The 24,713-nt window shown below is 36.2% G+C and overlaps 1 protein-coding gene across 8 annotated transcripts in view; it reads right to left on the bottom strand.

Moving 5' to 3' along the window:
- The window catches only part of ULK4 (unc-51 like kinase 4), a 793,903-nt gene that overhangs the window by 240,597 nt on the left and 528,593 nt on the right, over positions 1-24,713 (bottom strand). The window contains exon 33 of one of the 8 annotated variants that reach the window (XM_021933682.2): positions 583-807. The exons of the other annotated variants lie outside the window; for them this stretch is intronic. Coding sequence (XP_021789374.2) covers positions 800-807 — 8 coding nt within the window. The 3' untranslated portion in view covers positions 583-799. Of the gene's footprint in view, positions 1-582; positions 808-24,713 lie in introns of those variants that run through there. 8 annotated transcript variants of the gene reach the window in all.

The raw sequence follows: 24,713 nt of genomic DNA, 5'->3' as shown, positions 1-24,713 counted from the left end.
AATTTTCAGTAAAGATGTATGATAACAAACTGTAACTATCATTTATAAGTCAATATTTTAAAGCTAAAAATCAGACATTGGAATAACCTAGTGTAAAGAAAAGGTAATAACAGCAAATACCTCCATGGTTCTTTCCATGTGCCAGGTACTATTCTAAGTGCTTTACCATAGCTAATGCATATCCCCTCAACAACTCCATTTCACAGATGACGAAACTGAGACTCAGGAGGTTAGGCAACTTTCCCAATGGTCTGTGCTATTACCCATTTTGCAAGCCTGCTTTCCTGTAACTAAAATGACAGAAAAGGGGAAAAGGAAGAAAATAAGATCGTCTAGCAAGTTTAAAGTGTGAATGCAACAAACAAAAACCAACAAGACCCAGATGTGTTTAAAAAGGTGTAATTGGGAACAGAAAAGCATAAGAAAGGAAAGGGGGAATGCTTCCCATGGCAATTTGAATCTCTCCCCCAACTACAGAAATATAAAAGGCTAAAAAATAAATAAAGAAGAAGAGACAGAAAATTGTTATGGCAGCAAGAAATTCTACCTTGAAAATAAATCTGCTTTGTTAAAATCTTATTTTGCAGAAGTTATTTTAGCATTTGTATACAGCAGGGTGTCTATTATCCCATGACAATCTTTTACATCAGTGGCATCTTTCTGCAATAGTTAATTAACAGCTGCCACTCAGAGTGAGTCCATTCTAGCTGATGTTGCAGGAGGTGCAGAGCAGTATTCGATATTCAACACCAGTGCTGTCAAGTAAATGACAACAATCAGCAGGGAGTGCATTTCATTTTCAGGTTTCTGGTGGAGAAAAAAAATATTAAGATGAATTGATATGCAGCTTTTACATATCAAATCTCTAAAAAATTTGAAGTCACACTGAAATCAATTCAAGTTATAAGGGGACTTCTAAATGCTCACTTAAATATGAATGTAAAAAATGAAGCTGGCAGAAATAGCCATAAAGGAAAATAAATAAGGAAACGTGGCTAAAGGCAAAAGAACATAATATTCATTCTTTATCTCCTTGCACTTCATCTCCAGATGGCTCTAAACGTATCTGACCTTTTGGAAACTGCCGTTCCTTAGTTTGCTGGACACTTCACTCTTCTGGGTTTCCTCCCTGAATATTCCTTTCCAGTTTCCTGGAGCTTTTTTCCCTTTACCCCACAATAAAGCAAGTGCATTTATCTCATAAATATCTGTTTTCCTATTAGGTCATAAATTCCACAGGGGCAGGAATGTAAAGGGCTAAAAAATAGGTGCTGGAGAGGATGTGGAGAAATAGGAACACTTTTACACTGTTGGTGGGACGGTAAACCAGTTCAACCATTGTGGAAAACAGTGTGGCGATTCCTCAAGGATCTAGAACTAGAAATACCATTTGACCCAGCCATCCCATTACTGGGTATATACCCAAAGGATTATAAATCATGCTGCTATAAAGACACATGCACACATATGTTTATCGTGGCACTATTCACAATAGCAAAGACTTGGAATCAACCCAAATGTCCATCAGTGACAGATTGGATTAAGAAAATGTGGCACATATACACCATAGAATACTATGCAGCCATAAAAAATGATGAGTTCGTGTCCTTTGTAGGGACATGGGTGCAGCTGGAAACCATCATTCTCAGCAAACTTTCGCAAGAACAGAAAACCAAACACCACATGTTCTCACTCATAGGTGGGAACTGAACAATGAGATCACTTGGACACAGGAAGGGGAACATCACACACCAGGGCCTGTTCTGGGGAGGGGGTGGGGGGAGGGATGGCATTAGGAGATATACCTAATGTAAATGACGAGTTAATATGTGCAGCACACCAACATGGCACATGTATACATATGTAACAAACCTGTACATTGTGCACATGTACCCTAGAACTTAAAGTATAATAAAAATAAATAAACAAATAAAATTTTTTAAAAAGGCTAAAAAATAATTGCAGTAATTGGGTTATTTATTATGATATCACCTAGCCTTGCACAGCCCCTGGCTCATAGTAGGTATTCAAGAAACATATGCGGAATAACTGACATTATAACATGAGCAAAGAAGGCTTCATTCTAGAAATTTGTTGCCTGTGAGTCATTAGAAAACCCATTAATGAACATTAAAGTGTGCAGAAATAAACAAAGGTCACCCAAATGAGAACAAGCAGAGGCTACTCAGAGCTTGTTATGGCAAGAGAGTTGACCATCATTTACATTTGACGAAGACTCAAAGGCAGGCAAGGGAGTGGGAGAGTTTTATCATGAAAAGACTGAAAGGTGTCAGGTATGCACTGAATGGATGTTGTTGGCATGGAGAGGAAGCATGGAGGTAGGTGGCCTAACTAGAAGTGGGGCAACTTGTGCTATTGGTTTGGGGAGCATTTTTGTCTTTCTATAATTGGTCCTGAGTTGGAAGTATGGGCAAAAATCAGAGAAGCTAGTAGTTATTGACCAAGTACTGACCAATTTGGGCCAATTTCTGCAGAGGTTGTGGTTTGGCCTTCTGGACTAATTGCTGCAGAGGTTGTGTATCAGGGTTCTATTTTCATATATGATCTGGCCATTGATCATTTGTATACACAATCTCAAGGGAAACACTAGAAGCATATCCATTAAATTCAGGAAATGAGGATGCCTACTCTCCCAATTTTTACTCAGATTTGGTAAGGTAATCTAGCCAAAGCAATAAAGAAAGGAAATAAGCTGACAATACCAAAAACAAATAGCTAAAAGTATCATCAATTATAGATAATGTGATTGAGAACCCAGGAGAAATGAAAAGAAATTCTTACTAATCAGTATGAAAAGTTTCCTTTAATATCAACAATATCCAGAAAAAATAAATAACTTAAAAATCTCTTCATAACTAAACTACAACTTAAGCTATTTCTTAGGAATCAATTTGATCAGAAATGTGAGACCTATGTAAAGAATAATACAACACATTATGTAAAGATATAAAAGAAAAACTGAATAAATGGAAAGGTATAAGACCTTCAATTAAAAATATCTGTGAAGATAAAATCCAAATTGGCATATAATTAATACTGGTGATCAAAATCTTATTGAGATTTTTGAGGAACATAACAAAGTTATGTTTTAAAGTTCATTTGAAAAGATAAATGCATAAGAACAATGGGATATTTGTGTAAAAAGAGAATTAAGTACTTGCCCTATCAAATATCAAAATATGTTCCAATACTATAATAATTAAAATATTCTGATTCAAATACAGGAATTAAGAGCTATACCAATGGGACAAAACAGAGAGTCTAGATGTAGATAATAGGAATTTGGTGTATGGATATATGAATTCTTGCATAAGCAGGGGTTTCAAATTCTATGAGGAGTAAGTAATTATGGCATAACTGCCTAATCATTAACAAAATTAAGGCTAAATTTCTATACTTCATATCATTCAAAAACAAATCCCAGCCAGAATAAGTCTCTAAATATAAAAACAATCTCTCAGGTGGTAAAGGTTATCAGATGGCATAACAGAAAACATTGATACGTCTGACAATAAAAAAGTTTCTAATTGCTACATGACAAAAGACTCAATAAAGTTAACATATATTTTTAACAAAAGTTATATAACATGTGTAAATATCCCTAATATAAAAATTCTTTTGCTAGTGATTCTTACAAATCACTAAGAAAAAGACAAATACCCCAGTTACTCATGAGCAAAGAATAAGGGACAGCTATTTACCAAAGAAATACAAATGATCAATGATTCTATGAAGAGTGCTCAGCCTAACAAAGATGACTACTTGGAAGGGGAAGGAAATAAGGAGATTGGAAACCATTACAAAAGATGAAGTAGAACTGCATGCAAGGTATAGAATTACATCTATGACATAAAATATGGACGACCAAGTTAGAGAACAATACATAGAGAATAATACAATTTTAGTTTCTAGCATATATATTATAGATATTTGAGAGTAACTTATTATTTGAATATTTCCTATTTTTCAAGCATTGCGATTTTTTACATACAGTATGTTTACACACGTTATCTCATCATTTACGGCCTCTCAGTTATTATTCCCATCACTCTGCAGAGGAGAAAGTGGAAACCATCCAGAGAGTTGGAAATGAGGCATGAACCCAGACAAGCCAACTCCAGACCTGGATTCTTCCTCATTACCTAGTTGTGCTTGGTAAGCTGTACACACACACATAACCCAGATCATCTCTGAGAATGAGTTTACTTTTAACTTCATACGTTTCTGCATTAGTTGAATTTTTATCGTGAATATGCATTACTTTTGTGACTGGAAAAGATACAGACATTTAACATCTTGCAAAGAAAAAGAAGAAGGATTGACAGTACTTCAAGCATTTTAAATTGTGGCCTGAAACTTACCAATTTGCTAACAGTGAGTAAGGCTTCTATACAGGGTTCAGTTTCTACCTCTGTAACACCAAGTGAAACTCTTGCTACATTCTGACACTTTTATAAGGTTTGTTCCACTTTGAAGAAAGTTTCAAGTGTCTTAGCTATGAGAAAGCTTGATACCGAGAAAAGTACCACTTGGCCACTTGTGGGAAATTAAAGTGCTGGCTTTGCTTGCCTAAATGGGATGACTTTGGCACAGGGGCATGATGTGAAAATCAAGGATATAAAAAATAGAGCTGAGAAAATGACACATTCCAGCCATCCTTTCTGCAGGTCTCGGAGTAAGAGGGACTCCTTCCTTCTCAGGAGCCCCTCTTGGTGAGCACCCCTCCTGCTGAGACTCTGTCTCAGCCCCTTCTGCCTTCTCCAAACCCCCATCCCCTGACCCTCAGTTTATCCACTTTCATGTAAGTTTCCTTCAACTTTCCCTTTCATCTCTCTTTTCTCAAATATGCCAATTTCTCAATTCCTAAGGAAAGCTTCAACCAGTGCTCCCTGAAAATGCCATTCTATCCTTCTTTTACTGACAACATATGCATGTTTTCTATTTTTCTCATTAGAGTTATGATTAGAATTTTCAGAAGATACTTTACTGACAAACACTTCAGCATAAGATCATCTATTCTCTGCACTGGCTTATTTCTCACTGCCCTGCTGGGTTTCCAGTTCCTCATTACTAGCTGACTTGTAATAGAATTCTTTATCAGGTAGAGTGGGATGGTAATGAGGTCCTCAGAAGACTGAAAGTATTCACTAGAGGGCAGGGTGTGACCTAACTCATGCTTTCATTCTCTTGCTTGGCCCCGTGCCTCACAATCCTCAAGTAAGGAAGCCAAATCCTACTAACAGTGCAATGAGTCAAAGCAACACCCTCCCCCACCCTGACACAATCTTTTCTCCTCATGACCCCCACCTCGGTAGCATTAGACGCTTTTTCCCTAAGCTTCATCTGTCCAGGCACTATCTGCAAAGTCCTTTCCTGTATAGGAAATGTAGCTAACTTTGCAATTTTTTCAAGGAAGTCAGCACGAACACACTCTAACATCTAGTAAATACGAGTTCTCCTGTGGACTCAAATCATCCCACTCCAGGTAAACTGCCCCTCAGATGTCACCTCCTACCAGACTTGGCTAGTCAAACTCTAGTTACTAGATTTTATACATTACAAAGCCTAAAACATTACTATTAATACACACAGGGTATGACTAGGATTATTCTCACATAGGAATTCTTTCCCAACTATATTTACCTGAATCAGAGGACAGGACTCCCAAACTGACATCTTTAGGAATAGTCAAAAGGCATGATGACCTTTTCTGTCCCTATGATTTGAAAACTTGGTGGCAATGATATCTTCACTCACTCAACCCATAGCTGTTGCTCAGTTCTGACTGTGCCCCTTTTGCTGTGTCTCTGAAATGATTCCATATGTTACAGTTCCTTTCCTGTTCCAGTTCTGATGTTTATCACTACATATGTAACTGGTTCAGCTTTCTAACAGTTCTCTCTGCCTCTGATCTCCATCACACGATTGGGGCAGCCAAATCATGCTTAACATCATTGACGTAATGTTCCTCCACTGACAAGGGGGCCTGAGCACCATGCTATCACTTATCTGACCCAGTCTGAGTCCAGCCCAGCACTCAAGTCCCTCCACACTCCAGCTTCAGCACAGACCCACACTTCCAGCCAGAATGTGTTCATAGCTGACTGTGGTCTCATCATTCACTCCTGCCTCTGTGCTCTGTTGCCACTGCTCTTTTCAGCTGAAGTGGTCTTGCTTTCTTATATTACCTACAGTCTCTGTTTCCTTCAAGGTACACATTGCTCCACTCACTATTTTCTTCTTTGAGTGCTTCTGTTCATACCATTCATTTTTGCAATACTGTTACATACTTCTTTTTATCCTTTAGCATAAAATGTTTTTCCCCAACTAGACTGCAAGCTCCTCAAAGAATGGAACTCTAATGGAAGGCAAAACACATTTTAAAAATATTGAACGTACATTTGAACTGAGCAAGGTGCTTCTTGAGAGTTTTCTACAATGTCTACCATGGTTTGGGAATATTAAAGGTATTCACTGAATACTTTTTGAATGAATCAATCAACAAGTAAATTAACTGGGATAAGAGAGACTATAATATAAGACTACTGGTGCTTAAGGACATGGACTACATCTTCTGAATCATTATACCCAGAAACCCTCTCAGTAGCTGATACCAATCAATGCTCAATAAATGTCTGTGTAATGAAAACAGACAAAGATGGAACAGTATTTAGGTGCAAGTCACAAAAATCACCGAATTTGTTGCAAAAAGAAAAAAAAAGCTGTGAAAGAGAGTAATAACCATAAAATATGGAATAGAAGATCCCATTTACAATAGCAAGGAAAAGATGAAATCACTGAGAATACATTTAACAAGAACTGTACAAGGTCTACGTGAAGAGATACTTAAAACACTATTGAGGGACACAGAGGCAGGCAGACTTAAACAAATAAAGAGCCATACCATATTTTTGAATAGGAAAGCTCAATTCCTAAAACATGTCAATTCTTCCTAAATTAATCTATTAATTCAAAGTAACACCATAAAATAAGTAGTTAACATGTTTTTCAATCTGTAGAAACTGGTCGGGCGCGGTGGCTCAAGCCTGTAATCCCAGCACTTTGGGAGGCCGAGACGGGCGGATCACGAGGTCAGGCGATCGAGACCATCCTGGCTAACACGATGAAACCCCGTCTCTACTAAAAGATACAAAAAACTAGCCGGGCGTGGTGGCGGGCGCCTGTAGTCCCAGCTACTCCGGAGGCTGAGGCAGGAGAATGGCTTGAACCCGGGAGGCGGAGCTTGCAGTGAGCCGAGATCGGGCCACTGCAATCCAGCCTGGGCGACAGAGCGAGACTCCGTCTCAAAAAAAAAAAAAAAAAAACAAAACAATCTGTAGAAACTAATTACAAAGTTGTTTTGGAAAAAATAAAATAAAATAGTAAGAAAACTGCCAAAGAAGGTAAAGTAACTGGAAGCAAAAGCGACCACGACCAATATCTAAATATTTAGCACTGGCACATAAGTGGACAAATGACAGGGAAAAAGAAGCCTAAAATCTACACAAAAATATATAGAAATTAAGTACAAAAATATGGCATTTCAGATCAGTGGAGAAAAGATGAAATATTCAGTTAACAGCATCAGTACCACTGAGTAGCCACAAAATAAATCCTACTCCCACAACTTATAACACAATACATTCCAGGTGGCCCAATGATTTAATAATCAAACTGAATCCATAACATTAATAGGAAAAAAGAGAACTTTTAAAACTTTGAGTTGAGAAAGCATCCATAATACAACACAAAAGCCAGAAGCCATAAAAGAGTTATAAGTCATACTTAATAAAACATCATATTTCTGTAGTAAAATACAACATTAACAAAATCAAAAGTCAAACAATAAAGTAGTAAACATTTGTAAAACATCAAACTTGTAAACATATCAAAAAGAGAAAAAGAGGATAATTTCACGTATTTGTAAAAAATACTGACAAACCAATAAGAAAACACTAAAAAGAGTAGAATGAACAAAGAGAAGGAAATATAAATCACTCTTAAATAAATGAATAAATGCTCATCATAAGTAAACTTCAAATTAAAAACACAATGAGGAAGACTGATATACAATTATGGTACAACTAGTACCAAACTAGTCCTATCATAAATGTTAAGCCTAGACAAAATACACGAGGCAACTGTTTTTCAAATGTTAGACAAAAAGCAATATAAGACTCTGACTCCTGAGAGAGGAAAAACACAATGAATGAGCCCCATAACCACCCCGGTATTTTGTCTGGAGGAATTTTCTAGACTAAGGTACACGGTAACAGGGTCCAAGTACAGGGTGGTATCTTACTTTGCTGAAGAGAAGTAAGAGCTTAGAGTTAGAGTTTGCTGAGGGAGCTAGAGTTTTCCTGGGAGAGTAATGAAGAAAGTGGAGCTGCTCAGAAAGGACATCAGAAATCTGCATTGTGCTGCCCTAAAGTCTTCAGCTTTAGGATGAAACTCTAGGAAGTATGATAGAGAACAGCCACCTGCAAGCTATGAGTTGAATAGAGATACTTAAGATTGCACAGATCTGGCAGTCAAGGAGTTCTGACAATCCAGAGAGAAAAGATCTCGCTAAACACTCTAGGTATTCAACTGAGATCTAAGAAAAGCAACACCTTACTAATAGACCCACGATTAGAGAAACTAAAATTAAGCCTTGAATAAATCTAGCTGAAGCACCAGTAAATTAAGTAACACCCAGAAAAACACTCAACCTTCTCTAAAGGAAGACAACAAAATTCAGATTCACAATACAGCCTCCAGAACTGCCACCATGCAATCAAAAATTAGTATGCATGCAAAGAAGCTGGGAAATGTAACCCATAACCAAGAAAATATATTAAATAGAAAGAGACACTAAGATGACACAGGTTTTAAAGCAGCTAATGATAATATGTTGAAAGACATAAAAAGAAAATATGGTTATAATGAATTAACAGATCAGAACTCTTTAGGAAATAAAAAACATAAACCAAACGGAAATTTTGAAATGAAAACATACATTATCTGAAATGAAGCATTCACTTGTTAGGATGAAGAAGAGCAGACTAGAATAGCAGGAGAAAAGGTCAGTAAACCTGAAGATAGATCTATAGAAATTGCACAACTTGAAGAAGAGAGAAAAAAAGATTTGATTTTTTTAAAAAATAGAGATTTAATCTGCTGAACGACACCAAACAGACTAATACATATAATATACATATATCTATATACATAATAATTGGGGCTCCATAGGAAAAAGCAAGAATGGGAGAAAAAATATTTTTAAGAAATAATAGCTCATAGTTTGCCAAATTTGGCAAAACAAAATGTATACTTGCAAATTCAGGGAGCTCAGAAAACCCCAAATAGGAAAATTATAAATATTACCACACCTACGCAAGTTAAAAGTCAATTTTCTGAAAAGCAAATATACTGTACCAGAAATAAATAAGGACATTCCAGATTGATGATATAAGGGTCAAGTCATCAAGAACACCTAACAATCTTAAATATAAGGGCACTCAGTAACAGAGCTTCAAAATACATAAAGCAGCTGAGTGCAGTAGTACACGTCTGTAGACTCAGCTACTCAAGAGGCTGAGGTGGAGGACTGCTTGAGGTCAGGAGTTCAAGACTGTAGTGTGCTATAATTATGCCTATAAATACCCACTGCACTTCAGCCTGGGCAACATAGACTCCATCTCTAAAAAAATAATATGTAACAACTGATATAACTAATTAGATAGAAAAAACCCATCATAACTGGACATTTTAACGCTTCTCTCTCAGTGACAGAAACATTGAAAAAAAAGCATATAGAAAATCAGCTATAGAAAATCTGAACAGCATTTTCAAATATCTTGATGTCAATAATTTTTATAGACTCCTATAGCTACAATTCCAGAATACACACTCTTTCCAAGTAGACATGAAATCTTCTCTAAGAGAAACTACATGCCAGGTCAAAATAATAAGTTTAGGAATTTTCAAAAAACTGAAATTTTTGAGTGTGTTCATTCAACATAACTGTAAATAAATTAGAAATCAATAACAATAAAGTATCTATAAAATCCCCAAATGTTTGGAAATTAAGGAACATGCTTCTAAAACAGTCATGGGTCAAAGAAAAAAAATCGCAAGGGAAATTAGAAAATATTTCAAAATGAATGATAATGAAAATACAATAGAGCTTAAAAAGAGTTGTGTAGCTTAAATACTGGAAATGAAGAAAGTTTTAAAACCAATTCTATAAATTCTCACCTTAGGAATCCAGGGAAAAAGAACCAATTAAACTCAAAGTAAATAGAAGAAATGAATTAATAAAGTTAAGAACAGAAATCAATGAAATAGAACACAGACAAACATTAGAGAATTTCTTTTAAAGATTAATATAACTGATAAAATTCCTAGCAAAATTGAAGGAAAAGAAAAAAACACGTATTAAAATACAATATAATACTATTCTTCAATAAAGAGGAACTTTTAAAATACTGATATGCTACAAATGGACAAACCTCAAAAATGCTGTGGTAAGTGAAAAAAAGCCAGATGCAAACAACTAACCATTATATTATTCCATTTAAATGAAATGTCTAGAAAAGACAAATCTATAGAGAACAAACAAGAACCACAGATCCACTTCATTCGTTCATTCCCTTGCCAATATTTTTATTGAGCTAGGAACTCTAGAATATTGGTTTTCGAAAGTTTTTTAATTGATGGAAACTCTTTTGCTAGAAAAAGCTCATGGAGAACCCCAATAGACAACAGAGCTTCTTTAGCTCTGTTGAAATGAGTGCGGCTGAGTGCAGTAGTACATGTCTGTACACGTCTGTAGAAGAAAAGAGTGTCTTTCTTGCTTTTGATCTCCCCTGGGCAATCAAGAGTTGACTATATTGAACAGAAAAGTATGGATTAAATATTTGCAAAACCTCCAAAATATGATAGAATCCCAATATCTCCTGGCAAAGTGGCAGCTTCTTTCCTAAGTGTAGAGTGTTGAGGGCAGAGCACCTTGGGCAAATTTTTATTGATTGGCACAAAATATGTGGCGAGCTGATAGCCTGGGTATAACCCACTGCAACATGAAAAGGATGGGAGATTAAACCTTCAATTCTACATAAATTAGTTAAAGATTTTTTTTGTCCAATTTTACTTTTGACTTTAACTGGCAAATAAATTAATGTAGTAAAATTTGAATTAATGTATCAATTACACAAAGGCCTGCCAACTTTAAGTTGAACAAAATGGAACATCCCCGCAGCGAAAAGATAACATGCATATGGCACATTGGGGTTAAAAATGAGGTTGTCTGTGGCTAGAAACTTTCTGCATAAAAGTCCTTCTTTAATATAAGAGTTTTGATTAGTGACATTTAATAGTGTCTAGGTTTGAATGAATTATATTCACCTTAGTTATAAAACAATTCAGACTTTCTACTTCTTGAATAAAGTTTGCTTAAGCTATATTTTTCTAAGTTTCTTCATTTTTCTATGTTTTCAAATTTACTGACATAATATTTCCAGAGTATTCCTTTATTCTTTCTCCAGTCACTGCTCTAGCAGTATTAGTTTCTCTTTTTCATTCTTAATACTGTTTATTTGTACCTTCTCTGCTTTTTCTCTTAAGGCTTTCTTGAGTTTTTTCCGTTTTATCAGTCATTTCAAAGATCTATCAGTTGGTTTTGTGGATCTTCCCAACTGTATTAATGAACTTTCAGCTTCATTAATTTCTGCTTTTTTATTATTTTCTTCCTTCTACTTCCTTCAGGTTTTTTTTTCTCCTCTTTCTAGCTTCCTAAATTGCAAGGCTAGCTCATTAATTTTCATCTTATCTTGTTTTTCTTCCTACTGAAATCATTTAAGGCATTGGTTCTCAACAGCTGAAAACCCTGATATTTAAAAACTATCAATGTCAGGATCCCACTACACAAAAAATCTTTATTTCATTGGTCTAAAGTGGGGCCAGGATAGGAGTGCTTAAGTTAGTTTTTGCTTTCTGTGATGATGAAAGGGAGGAGGGGTAGAGAGGGCAAGGAGAGGCCCACCTGATTAGTGGTAGGCAACCCTTCTTCAGGAGTCAGAGCAGCAGAGTGAGAGTCCTCAAATCCCTGGTAGCCTTCTGGCCCAATTCCCTGGATCAAAGCCAAGTTGGGAATTCCCAGAAATGCTGGTGGCTATCCCAGAGACACAGCAACCTCATTTATACATTCACTGGATCCCAAAGAGGCCAAGAGATGGTACCAAGCAAAGCCAGTTCTGGAATGATTTGGAGATTACAGTTGAACCCTGCAATCTCCAAACCCTGGAACTCCGGGCCAGCAGAGAGCGTAGGCTCAAGCCGGTCATCTCATTAACAATTCTGACCATAACAACCCCTCATTTTATGCATCTGTACTTTTTACTCCTCTTACTATGTGTGATGGCAAATTTTTATTATAAATGTGATCTTGTATGATTTCTGGGTTTTCGTGGATTTTTTACATGTCTTTATTTTTGTTTCTCCAGTAGGCCTTCATTGTTTTTGTGTTCTCCAGTAATTTGAAAGGTTTATACATTGCTTTAAGGTCTACAGTTACTAACTGGCTAATTAGCACAGCTCAACATCAATAGACCTCAGGGCGATACAAATTAAGACCATAATGAGATACTACTACACAGCCACTAGGATGGTTAAAATTAAGTAGATTGACAATTCATAAGTGTTGGTGAGAATGCGAAACAACTGGACTTCACACACCGCTGGTGAGAAAGTCAAACGGCACAGCCAGTTTGGAAAAACAGGCAGTTTTTAAAAAATTAATGTTTAGGCCGGGTGTGATGGTTCACACCTGTAATCCCATCACTTTGGGAGGCCGAGATGGGCGGCTCATGAGGTCAGGAGATCAAGACCATCTTGGCTAACACGGTGAAACCCTGTCTCTACTAAAAATACAAAAAAACATTATCCAGGCATGGTGGCAGGCACCTGTGGTCCCAGCTACTTGGGAGGCTGAGGCAGGAGAATGGCGTGAACCCAGGAGGCGGAGCTTGCAGTGAGCTGAGATTGCACCACTGCACTCCAGCCTGGGTGACCAAGCAAGACTCCATCTCAAAAAAAAAAAAAAAAAAAAAATTAATGTTTAAAATTGACAAACAAAAAATGTATCTATTTATAAGGTACAATATTTTTATGCTTTGATACATGTATATATTATGGAATGATTAAATCAAGCTAATTCACATAACCATCACCTCACATACATTTTTATGGCCAGAATAATTACAATCTACTCTCTTGGCAACTTTCAAGTATACAATGCATTATTGTTAATGATAGTCACCATGCTATACAACAGATCTTTGAACTTACTCCTTCTGTCTCACTGAAACTTTGTGTCTTTTGACTAATATGTCCTCAATTATCCCAATTCCTGCACCTCACCCCTCCCCACTCCAAACCCTGCCAACCACCATAATACCTGGTAACCACCATTCTCCTCTTTGCCTCTATGAGTTTGACTTTTCTGGATTACACATGTAAGTGAGATCATGTGGTATTTCTCTTTCTGTGCCTGTCTTACTTCACTTAGCAGAGTGTCCTGCAGCTTCATCCACGTTGCTACAAATGATAGGATTTCCTTCTTTTTAAAAGCTGAATAGTATTCCACTGTGTACATATTCCATATTTTCTTTATTCATTCATCCATTGATGGACATTTAAATTGATTCTATATCCTAGCTACTGTGAATAATGCTAGAATAAATATGGGAATGCAGATGTATCTTTTGGCATATGAATTTCATTTCCGTTGGATATATTTCCAGAAGTAGAATTGCTGGATAATATGGTAATTCAATTTTTAAATTTTTAAGGAATCACTATACTGTTTTCCACAATGGTTGTATTAATTTACATTTCCACTAACAGTGTATAAGCGTTCTCTTTTTTCTACATCTTTGTCAGCACTTATCTTTTATCTTTTAAATAATAGAGAAAGACAGTTTCTTGTAAAGTTAAAAACACATTTACCATATAACCCAGCAATCTCACCTCTAAGTATTTGCTCAAGAATAATGAAAACAGACGTAAACACAAAGACCTATATGTGAGTGTTCACATTATCTTTATTCACAACAACAATATATAGAAACAACTCAAAAATGTCCACCAGCTGGGAAATCAATAAACAAAATGAAATATAGTCATACAGTGGAATACTATTCAAAAGAAAAATACTATTGATACATGTGACAACATGAATGAATCTCAAAAGCATTTTGCATTGTGAAAGAAGGCAGACACAAATGTTTGCATATTGTATGATTCCATTTATATAACATTTTTTTCTAAAGGCAAAACTATGTAGGCATAAAAAAATTAGTGGTTCCCAGGAAGTGGGAGGGGGTAAGGAAATTCACTTCAAGGGACACAAGGCAACTGAGATGATAAAAATGTTTCACATCTTGATGATGGTGGTGGCTTCACAAGTATATACTCAGCAAATTAGTGCATTTTATTGTTTAAATTATCTCAACAGACCTGGTTAAACGTACAACTATCCATTAATTGCTGTTGAAAAAAGATGCAATAGCCTTTGACACAGCAATACAACCATTGATAAACTAGTCTAAGGGGGAAAAATGCACTTTAGACTGGATTATCAATAATTACAGAAATTCAAAAAGGTACTGGAATGGTAACCAATCCTCTGGTTGACAAGGAGGTCAGAGAACATATAGCCCCACACAAATGCAAAAAAGAATGCTCCATATCTAAAAGACTAAGTTAGAATTATGAGTAGATGTCAATTAACTTGAACCTCAGTCTTCTAGAAGAAAGTAAGGCTTTTCTCGGCAAACCAACATTTAATTTCAAAACTCTCACAAGAAACCTAGTTACTGCACCAAAACTATCTCAGCAAGCTGGACATCACTTAAGGGCTAACTGGTGACCAGAAGGGCTGTCAGTGGAAGTGTCATGGCTACAAAGAGTGCAAAGACAAACAACAAACTCAACAAGAGACCAAGACTTAGTTGTTGACAAACTCAGGATGTCTAAAACACTTCATGTATTATTTATACAAATAAGCATGACACCAGTTCTTCCTTTATGCTATGGGCACACTACGACCTAAAGTTTACCTAGGAAACAGAAGAAGACAGAGATTTCAGTCTGCAGATGCCAGCTGTGAGCTCTAGCTCTGCAGGGTACCCTACCTTCTTCCAGAACTCCTCACTAACATGGAGAAATCAGATTAAAAGAGTCTAAAGGTCCTGTACACTCTAAATTTCTCTGAGGAAAATTCCTGCTAATGTCAAAGGATATCTAAATTTTTTAGAAATCACTTACGTAGATCAGAATATTGAAAAATATTAAAAACACTGTTCTGAACTGGCTGAAAAACTAAATAATGATGTCCTTTTATATCTTTTCAGATTATACTTAACTTAAAAGTAGAACACATACGTAATAAGCATTTAGTATGTTTTGTCTTTTAAAAAAAGAAATCTGATGATTAACACCTGAAATTTCAATGTCCTAAAATGATATAAAACAATATTCTCTCTTTCTGAAAAAATCTGGATCTTACTCACGTATGTAAATATATTTTAATAATAAGCAGTTACCTTGAAAAGAGCGAGAACTAGAAATGTTTAACTCTAGAACTTCAACATTTGGAACCAGTCATTTCAATCAATGCTTTGATTTTAGAAATAGAAAAGGCCATCTTGGTTGAATCAAAATACACAAAAACAAAGCAAACAAAACAAAAACAACAAAATCTCCCCATAGAAAGAGAGAAATATTAGAAATTTTTCTTTTGGGTCATTTGATTTCGAATTAAGACTCAAGTATCGAGTTGGTCAGGTAGAGAACGCTTGTCCCTACACATTGGCGTGACTCTCCCTCCCTTCCTTCACTTCTCTGCTCAGATATCATCATAAAAAGAGAGGACTTCCCCAATTACCTTGCCTACAACAACCCTCACCTCCCATGTCCTATCTGCTAACTGTTCGTGTCAACATCTGACATACTTTTACCACACAGGTTATTTGCTGTCTCCCTCTCCCAAAACGTAAGATAGAGGCCTTTGTTTGTTTTATACATTATTGTGACCAGACCCTAGAATAGCAGCTGGAATTAGTTCTCAACAAATAGTTAAATAAATGAATATGTGAATGACTAAGGAAATGGAAATAAAAGCCATTTCTGTTATTTTGGACTATAATATGACTTAGGCTTGCAGACTGACATATGCAAATATGGAAGTGTAGAGCATAATTTTGAATTTCATTTTCCATCAATGTCTGTTTACCTGATTATACATGACAAGCTACAAAGGGAGAAAAATCATTATTAGATCCCAACCTATCATCTATAACAACCTAAATGCAACTAATCATATGTTTAATTTTATATAATAGCTTTCAGACAGGAAAAAAATCCATAGGCACAATGTCATAAAAAATCTCCAGTGAATTTTGTACTATACCTAAACATATCCACATTAATATATAGTTACACTTAGATCTATAAACTGTAAACATATATTTAGAAATAACATTTCATTTACAGGTAGATCATTTTCAATCTAATGAAGAGTCGTAATTTAAAATTCACTAGAGTTATTGCTTTTTATGCATAAACACACACATTGTCCCCTAAAGGGAAAGAAACAAGCATATTCTCAATGATATCTATACACCAATATTAACTCTCAATGTAGCTAAACGAGCATAATATTATCCCCATTTTAGAAATGAGGAAGTAGTTCAGACATGTGCCTCGGCTGGGTGTGCATGGTCACACTGCTATTATGCAGTAGTGTCAAATAACAATCCAATCTGAATCTAAGGTACACATATACCAATGGTAAGCTACTATCTGCATATATAAACAGACATTTTCAGAAAACTTTTTACTGATGTGTAGTAGATACAGAAAAAGTGTATATAAGTGTGTAACTACATGAATTTTCACAAACTGGACAGGCCCACATAAACACCCTGTAGTTCAAAAGCAAGAACATTGCCAACACCCAGAATCCTCGTGCTCCTTCCACACATTATCCCCTTCCCCGAAAACCATTACTGCCCTGACTGCTAACATCAAAGATTAATTTGCTGCCTGGTTTTGTACGATATATAACCAGAAGCAGATATGAGATCCATCCACACTGCATTAACAGTAGTCGTAATTCATTCATTCTATTATAAATACTGTCCTATGAACATCCTAATTTTCAATATGTTTTGTTCATTAGATTTATTCCTAAGTATTTTTATGAATGCTACTATAAATTAAATCATCTTTAAATTTTTTACTAATTTATAATTGGTAGAAACCAAGTCAATTTTTTTATATCAATTGTATAGCAATTGATTTTTTTATATTGACCTTGTGCTTGGGGACCTAGCTAAACTGCTTATTCATTTTAATAGTTCATTGATTCTTTTTAATTTTCTAGGTTCACAATCATGTCATCTGAAAATAAGGGTAGTTTCATTTCTTTCTTTCTACTTTAATGCATCTATTTCTTTTTCTTAACTTATTGTCCTGGCTAGGACCTCCAATACAACATTTAATAAAAGTGGTCATGGTGGACATCTTTGTCTTGCTCCCAATTTCAGGGTGAAATTTTCAATCTTCTATTAAATATGATATTTGCTTTAGTTTCTTGGTAATCTTATTTATCAAACTAAGGTAATTCCCTTTTAATCTTAGTAAACCAAAAGTTTTAAATTATAAATATGTGTTTGACAAATGCATTTTCTGTAGTGTTGTTCTTTTAATTGTGTATATAGCAAGAAAAACTAAACTAGAAATGTCTGTTTCACATAAATAGTACTTATATTAATGTAATCATCTTAAGAAACAGATCACAAAGTACATTAACTCTTTTTATTAATCTACATTACAGCTTCTTTATTCTACTCTGCTAGCACTCAGATAAATTAGTATGGATGGATAAAGCCAGATGAGAAAACCCTAAGGCCCCAGTACACAGAGGCATAAACCAAAGAGAAGGTGCACCAGGCTATTGCATCTATCTTTCAATCCATCTTTTGGTCCTGGAGACAGTTATTCAAGTGCTCTAATCAAGCTGAAAGGATGGTTAGACAGATTTCCTAAGTGTAGAAACATAGGAATATACACTGGAGGAAGAATAGCAGAAGTTGACAATAATTCATCTAAAATTATTTTCCAAGTTTTGAGCCACACAGTAGAAGCTGTGTAGAAATCCTGGATTGTAGTCATTTTCTTTTTTTTGACGGAGTCCGCTTCCAGGCTGAGGCAGTGGCCGGATCTCAGCTCACTGCAAGCCCGGGCTTCCGGTCTGCTTTTTCATCTCGCCTCAGCCTCCTGCGTAGTTGCTGACTACAGGCGCCCCACCACTCGGGCTCGCTAATTTTCTTGCCGTTACTGCTGCTGCTGCTGCTTCACTTCCTTTTTGGAGTCTTCTAAGATTTTTCCTTACTTTTCTACAAATTTAACATCAACTTCTCTGCTTATTTTCCTTCTCTGCTCTACATTCCTGATTTTCGACCATCAGTCCTTCACTAAAGAATCACTTTCTTGTCCTCTACTTCTTAAGCAAGTGTTTTGTTATTTTAGACCACAGTTCTCCAAAGCAATACACTGGAGTGTGATAAAATATATATATATATATATGAACATGTTTTATAATTATTTTTACCAAAAAGGTAATAACTGAAATTGGTCTTTTCACTGAACACATGCACCCTCCTGCCTAGCAGAATGCGCACTGGTGGGTATCCAGGAGAAAGAGTAGGGGCGGCATGACTCAGGACAGCCAGAGTGAACATCCCATGAATTTCTGTAAAATTTCAGTATATTGCACATATATATATATACACGTACATATGTATATATTTGCCATAAAGCAGTTCATGTACACCTGGTTAAATGGATGTGCCAATTATATTATCTAGTTTCAACTAAATTAACAATAAAAAGGTAGACAAGTACCTTACAGATTCCAGCCCAAAAAAAAAAAAAAAAAATAGAATTATAGATAATGCAAATAACCAGGAACAAAAAAAAAAAGTCGGTGTGATTCTGCTCCCCAGCTTCCTCAGTCACATTATAATGTTAAAAAAAAATGCCAAGTTAAATACATTTGAAAAACCAGCTAAAAATATTGAAATTATGAAAACTACTACTGTTAAATGAATCTTACTATGTATTTTGCTTGATATTTTAGCAAGAAATACTAGGAAGCCATCACAATTAGCAAGAAAATTTAAAACTAAGTACCCACAAGAGAAAATTAAAATTCTTTATTTCATGTGACTCAGTTCAGTACTTCTCAACATTTAAGAAACCAAATGACAAATATTCAGAAGCCCCTGTGAGATTTCATATTTTACAGTAAAAGTCAGAAAACCACAAACCACTGGGGAAAACACTTTTCTCCCCACAGTAAAAACAGCTGAATATATTAAAACCACCACCAAAAAAAAATGAAATTTTAATTTTATCAACAAAAGTAACACTGTCAATTTTAGACATATTGCAGAAAAGTTGAAGTAGTAAATGTTAGAACAAATACATCGTGGAGGTTGAATCCCAGTACAGTTATTTCAAAACTGACTCTACTCATGATCCAGATTCTGTTCCTATGAAGAAATATTCAAAAATAAGGTGGCAGGACCAGCTTGCAGCTCCCGCTAGAACAGACGGAAGAGCGTGTGGAGATACGTCATGAACATTTGCTCCAAGAACTACCAGGAAGGCTGAGAGTATCCAGAGACCCTTTGAAGGAACTGGATTGCCACTGCAGGCTTCCTGAGATGCCAAAAACACTGTGAGTTGGCTTGCTTTCTCAGCAGGGAGGCTGGTGGTCCAGGGCAAGTTCTCAGCACTGGTCACTGGCTCCTCTACTAGACTCAGTGCTGTTGGGGGAGCACAGTGGGATTGAGACCGGCCTTTAGGACTGCAGGCTGCATGGGAGTAGGGAGAGGCCTATGACTGCCAGCTTTCTCCCACTTCCCTGGTGACCTGTGTGACTCAGCAGATGCAGCCGTAATCCTCTATAAACAGAACTCCACTGGACTGGGAACCACACCCCCATCCCTCACAGTGGCCACAGCAAGCCCTGCCCAAGGAGAGTCTGAGCTCAGACATGCCTATACCTGCCCCGACCTGGTAGTCTTTCTCTGCCCACCCTGGTTGCTGAAAACAAAGGACATAATCTCTTGAGAGCTCTATGGCCCTGTCCACCACCTGAGAAACCTGAATACTTAACCTGGTGACCCTAAGGCAAATTTGCATCCTCCCTATAGTACCACAGGTAATGCACTTTTGAAAGTGCCACCTCCTGGCTGGAGGTCAACCAACACAAAACCAGTACACTAAACAAAAATACAACCAAGGACCCAAGGACCAAGGCCCACTTCACTCCCCTGCTACCTCCACCAGAACAGGTGCTGGTATTCACAGCCGAAAGACCTAAAGATGGATCACATCACAGGACTCTTTGCAGAGACTCCTCAGTAGCAGCCCTGAGCCCAGTAGCTCTGCTGGGTGGCTAGACCCAGAATAGCAAAAACAATCACCACAGGTTGGCTCTCAGGAAACCCTATCCCTAGGGGAAGGGGGAGAACACCATATCAAGAGAGCACCCTGTGGGACAAAAGAATCTGAACAGCAGCCCTTGAGTCTCAGATCTTCCCTCTGACATAGTCTACCCAAAAGAGAAGGAACCAGAAAAACAATTCTGGTAATATGAAAAAACAAGGTAGATTAACACCCCCAAAAGATCACCAGCTCACCAGCAATGGATCCAAACCAAGATCAAATCTCTGAATTGTCAGAAAAAGATTTCAGAAGGTTAATTATTAAGCTAATCAAGGAGGCACCAGAGAAAGGTGAACTCCAAATTAAAGAAATAAAAAACATGATAAAGGATATGAAAGGAGAAATCTTCAATGACATAGATAACATAAATAAAAACAATCACAACTTCTGGAAATCAAGGACACACTTAGAGAAATGCAAAATGCACTGGAAAGTCTCAGCAATAGAATCAAACAAGCAGAAGAAAGAATTTCAGAGCTCAAAAACAAGGCTTTCAAATTAATCCAATGCATCAAAGACAAAGAAAAAAGAATTTTTAAAAAATGAACAAAGTCTCCAAGAAGTTTGAGACTATGTTAAGCATCTAAATCTAAGAATAATTGGTGTTCCCGAGGAAGAAGAGACATGTAAAAGTTTGGAAAACACATTTAAGAGAATAGTTGAGGAAAATTTCCCCAGCCTTGCTAGAGATCTAGGCATCCAAATAAAAGAAGCTCAAAAAACACTGGGTAAACTCATCACAGAAAGATCATCACCTTGGCACATAGTCTTCAGGTGATCTAAAGTCTGGACAAAGAAAAGAATCTTTTTTTTTTTTTTTTTTTTTTTTTTTTTTTTTTTTTTTTTTTTTAGTAGAGACGGGGTTTCCAATTCTGTTAGCCAGGATAGTCTCTGATCTCCTGACCTCGTGATCCGCCCATCTCGCCTCCCAAAGTGCTGGGATTACAGGCTTGAGCTTGCCGGCCAAGGCCTCGGCCAAAGAAAAGAATCTTAACAGCTCTGAGGCAAAAGCATCAGGAAACCCACGAAGGAAAAATTATTACAGTAATAACAGATTTCTCAACAGAAACCCTACAAGCTAGACAGGATTGTGGTCCTATTTTTAGCTTCCTTAAACAAAATAATTATCAGCCAATAATTTTGTATCTGGTGAAACTAAGCTTCATAAATGAAGGAAAGACACAGTCTTTTCCAGACAAACAAATGCTGAGAGAACTTTGGCACTACCAAGCCGGCATGAGAACTGCTAAAAGGAGCTCTAAATCAAAACAAATCCTTGAAATACACCAAAATAGAACCTCTTTAATGCATAAATTTCACAGGATCTATATAACAATAACAATGAAAAAAAAAAAAAACAAGGTATTCAGGCAACAAATAGCAAGATGAATAGAATAGCACCTCACATCTCAATATTAATGTTGAATGTGAAATGGCCTAAAGGCACCACTTAAAAGACACAGAATGACAGAATGAATAAAAATTCACCAAACAAATTTCTGCTGTCTTCAGGAGACTTACCTAACACATAAGAACTCACATAAACTTCAGATAAATAGGTAGAAAAAGATATTCCATGCAAATGGACACCAAAAGTGAGCAGGAGTAGCTATTCTTATATCAGACAAAAGAAATGTTAAAGCAACAGAAGTTTAAAAAGACAAAGAGGGACATTACATAATGATGAGGACTAGTACAACAGGAAAATACCATAATCCTAAATATGTACACACCTAATACTGAAACTCCCAAATTTATAAAACAATTACTGCTAGTCCTAAGAAATGAGACAGATGCCAACACAATAACAGTGGGGGATTTTAATACTCTACTAACAGTGCTAGACAGATCTTCAAGACAGAAGGTCAACAAAGAAGCAATGGACTTAAACTACACCCTAGAAAAAATGGACGTACAAGACATTTACAGAACATTCTACCCAACTCCTGTAGAATATACATTCTATTCATCAGTATATGGAACATTCTCCAAGATGGGCCATATGATAAAGCACAAAATAAGTCTCAGTAAATTGTAAAAAATTGAAATTATATCTGGTATTCTCTCAGGCCACAGTGGAATAAAATTGGAAATCAACACCAAAAGGAACCCTCAAAACCATGCAAATACATGGTCATTAAATAACCTGCTCCTGAATGATCACTGGGTTAACAATGAAATCAAGATGGAAATTTAAAAATTCTTCGAACTGAATAATAGTGACACAAGCTATCAAAACCTCTGGGATACAGTAAAAGTGGTGCTAAGAGGAAAGTTCATAGCATTAAATGCCTACATCAAAAAGTCTGTAAGAGCAGAAACAGACATTCTAAGGTCACACCTCATGAAACTGGAGAAACAAGAACAATTCAAACCAAAACCCAGCAGAAGAAAAGATATAACAAAGATCAGAGCAAAACTAAACGAAATTGAAACAAACAAAAAATACAAAAGAGAAAAGAAACAAAAAGCTGGTTCTTTGAAAAGATAAATAAAATTGACAGACCATTAGCGAGATTAACCAAGAAAAGAAGAGAGAAAATCTAAATAAGCTCAACTAGAAATGAAACGGGATATATTTCTACTGATACCACAGAAACACAAAAGATTATTCAAGGCTACTATGAGCACCTTTGGGCACATAAACTAGAAACCTAGAGGAGATGGATAAGTTCCTGGAAATATAAAACCCTCCCACATTAAACCAGTAAGATACAGAAACTCTGAACAGAGAAAAGCAAACAATGAGATTGAAATGATAATTTAAATTGCCAACAACAAAAAAAGGTCCAGCAGCAGACAGATTCACAGCTGAATTCTACCAGACATTCAAAGAAGAACTGGTACCAACCCTAGTGACACTATTCCATAGAATAAAGAGGAAATCTCCCCTAAATCATTCTATAAAGCCAGTATCACCCTAATACCAAAATAGGAAAGGACATAACAAAAAAAGAAAACTACAGGCCAATATCCCTGATGAATATAGATACAAAAACCCTCAACAAAATACCCAATCCAACAGCATATCAAAAAGATAATCCACCATGACCAAGTGGGTTTCATACCAGGGACACAGATGGTTTAACATACCTGAGTCAATAAATGTGATACACCACATAAACAGAAAAAGAAAAATCAGACTATCATTTCAATAGATGCAGAAAAAGCATATGTCAAAATCCAGCACACTTTATGATTAAAACCCTCAGCAAAACTGGCATAGAAGGGACATACCTTAAGGTAATAAAAGTCATCTATGAAAAACCCACAGCCGACATTACACTGAACAGGGAAAAGTTGAAAGCATTCCCCCTGAGAACTGGAACAAGACAAGGATCCTCACTTTCATCACTTCTATTCCACATAGTAGAAGTCCTAGCCAGAGCAATCGGACAAGAGAAAGAAAGAAAGGACATCCACATTGGCAAAGAAAAAGTCGAAGTGTTGCTGTTTGCTGATGATATGATCATATACCCACCACAAAGACTCATCCAAAAAACTCCTGGAACAGTTAAATGAATTCAGCAAAGTTGCAGGATATAAAATTAATGTACACTAATCAGTAATTCTGCTATATATCTATAGCGACCAAGCTGAGAATCAAATCAAGAACTCAACCCTTTTTACAATAGCTGTAAAAAATTAAATAAAATACTTAGGAATATACTTTACCAAGGAGGTGAAAGACCTCTACAAGGAAAACTACAAAACACTACTGAAAGAAATAATAGACAACACAAGCAAGTGCAAACATATCCCATGTTCATGAATGGGTAGAATCAATATTGAGAAAATGACCATACTGCCAAAAGCAATCTATAAATTCAATGTAATTCCCACAGAAATACCACAATCACTCTTCACAGAACTAGAAAAAAACACTCCTAAAATTCATGTGGAACCAAATAAAGAACTGTATAGCCAAAGCAAGACTAAGCAAAAAGAACAAATCTGGAGGTATCATATTACCCAACTTCAAACTATACTATAAGGTAATAGTCACCAAAACAGCATGGTACTAGTATAAAAATCAGGACATAGACCAATAAAATATAATAGAGAACCCAGAAATAAAGCCAAATACTTACTGTTAGTAACTTACTAATCAGCTACCTGATTTTTGACAA

Source organism: Papio anubis, chromosome 2 (assembly GCF_008728515.1).
Source record: "Papio anubis isolate 15944 chromosome 2, Panubis1.0, whole genome shotgun sequence".
Lineage (NCBI taxonomy): Eukaryota > Metazoa > Chordata > Mammalia > Primates > Cercopithecidae > Papio > Papio anubis.
Note: the sequence above shows the minus strand (reverse complement) of the source record. Positions and strands in the feature narration are given on the sequence as shown.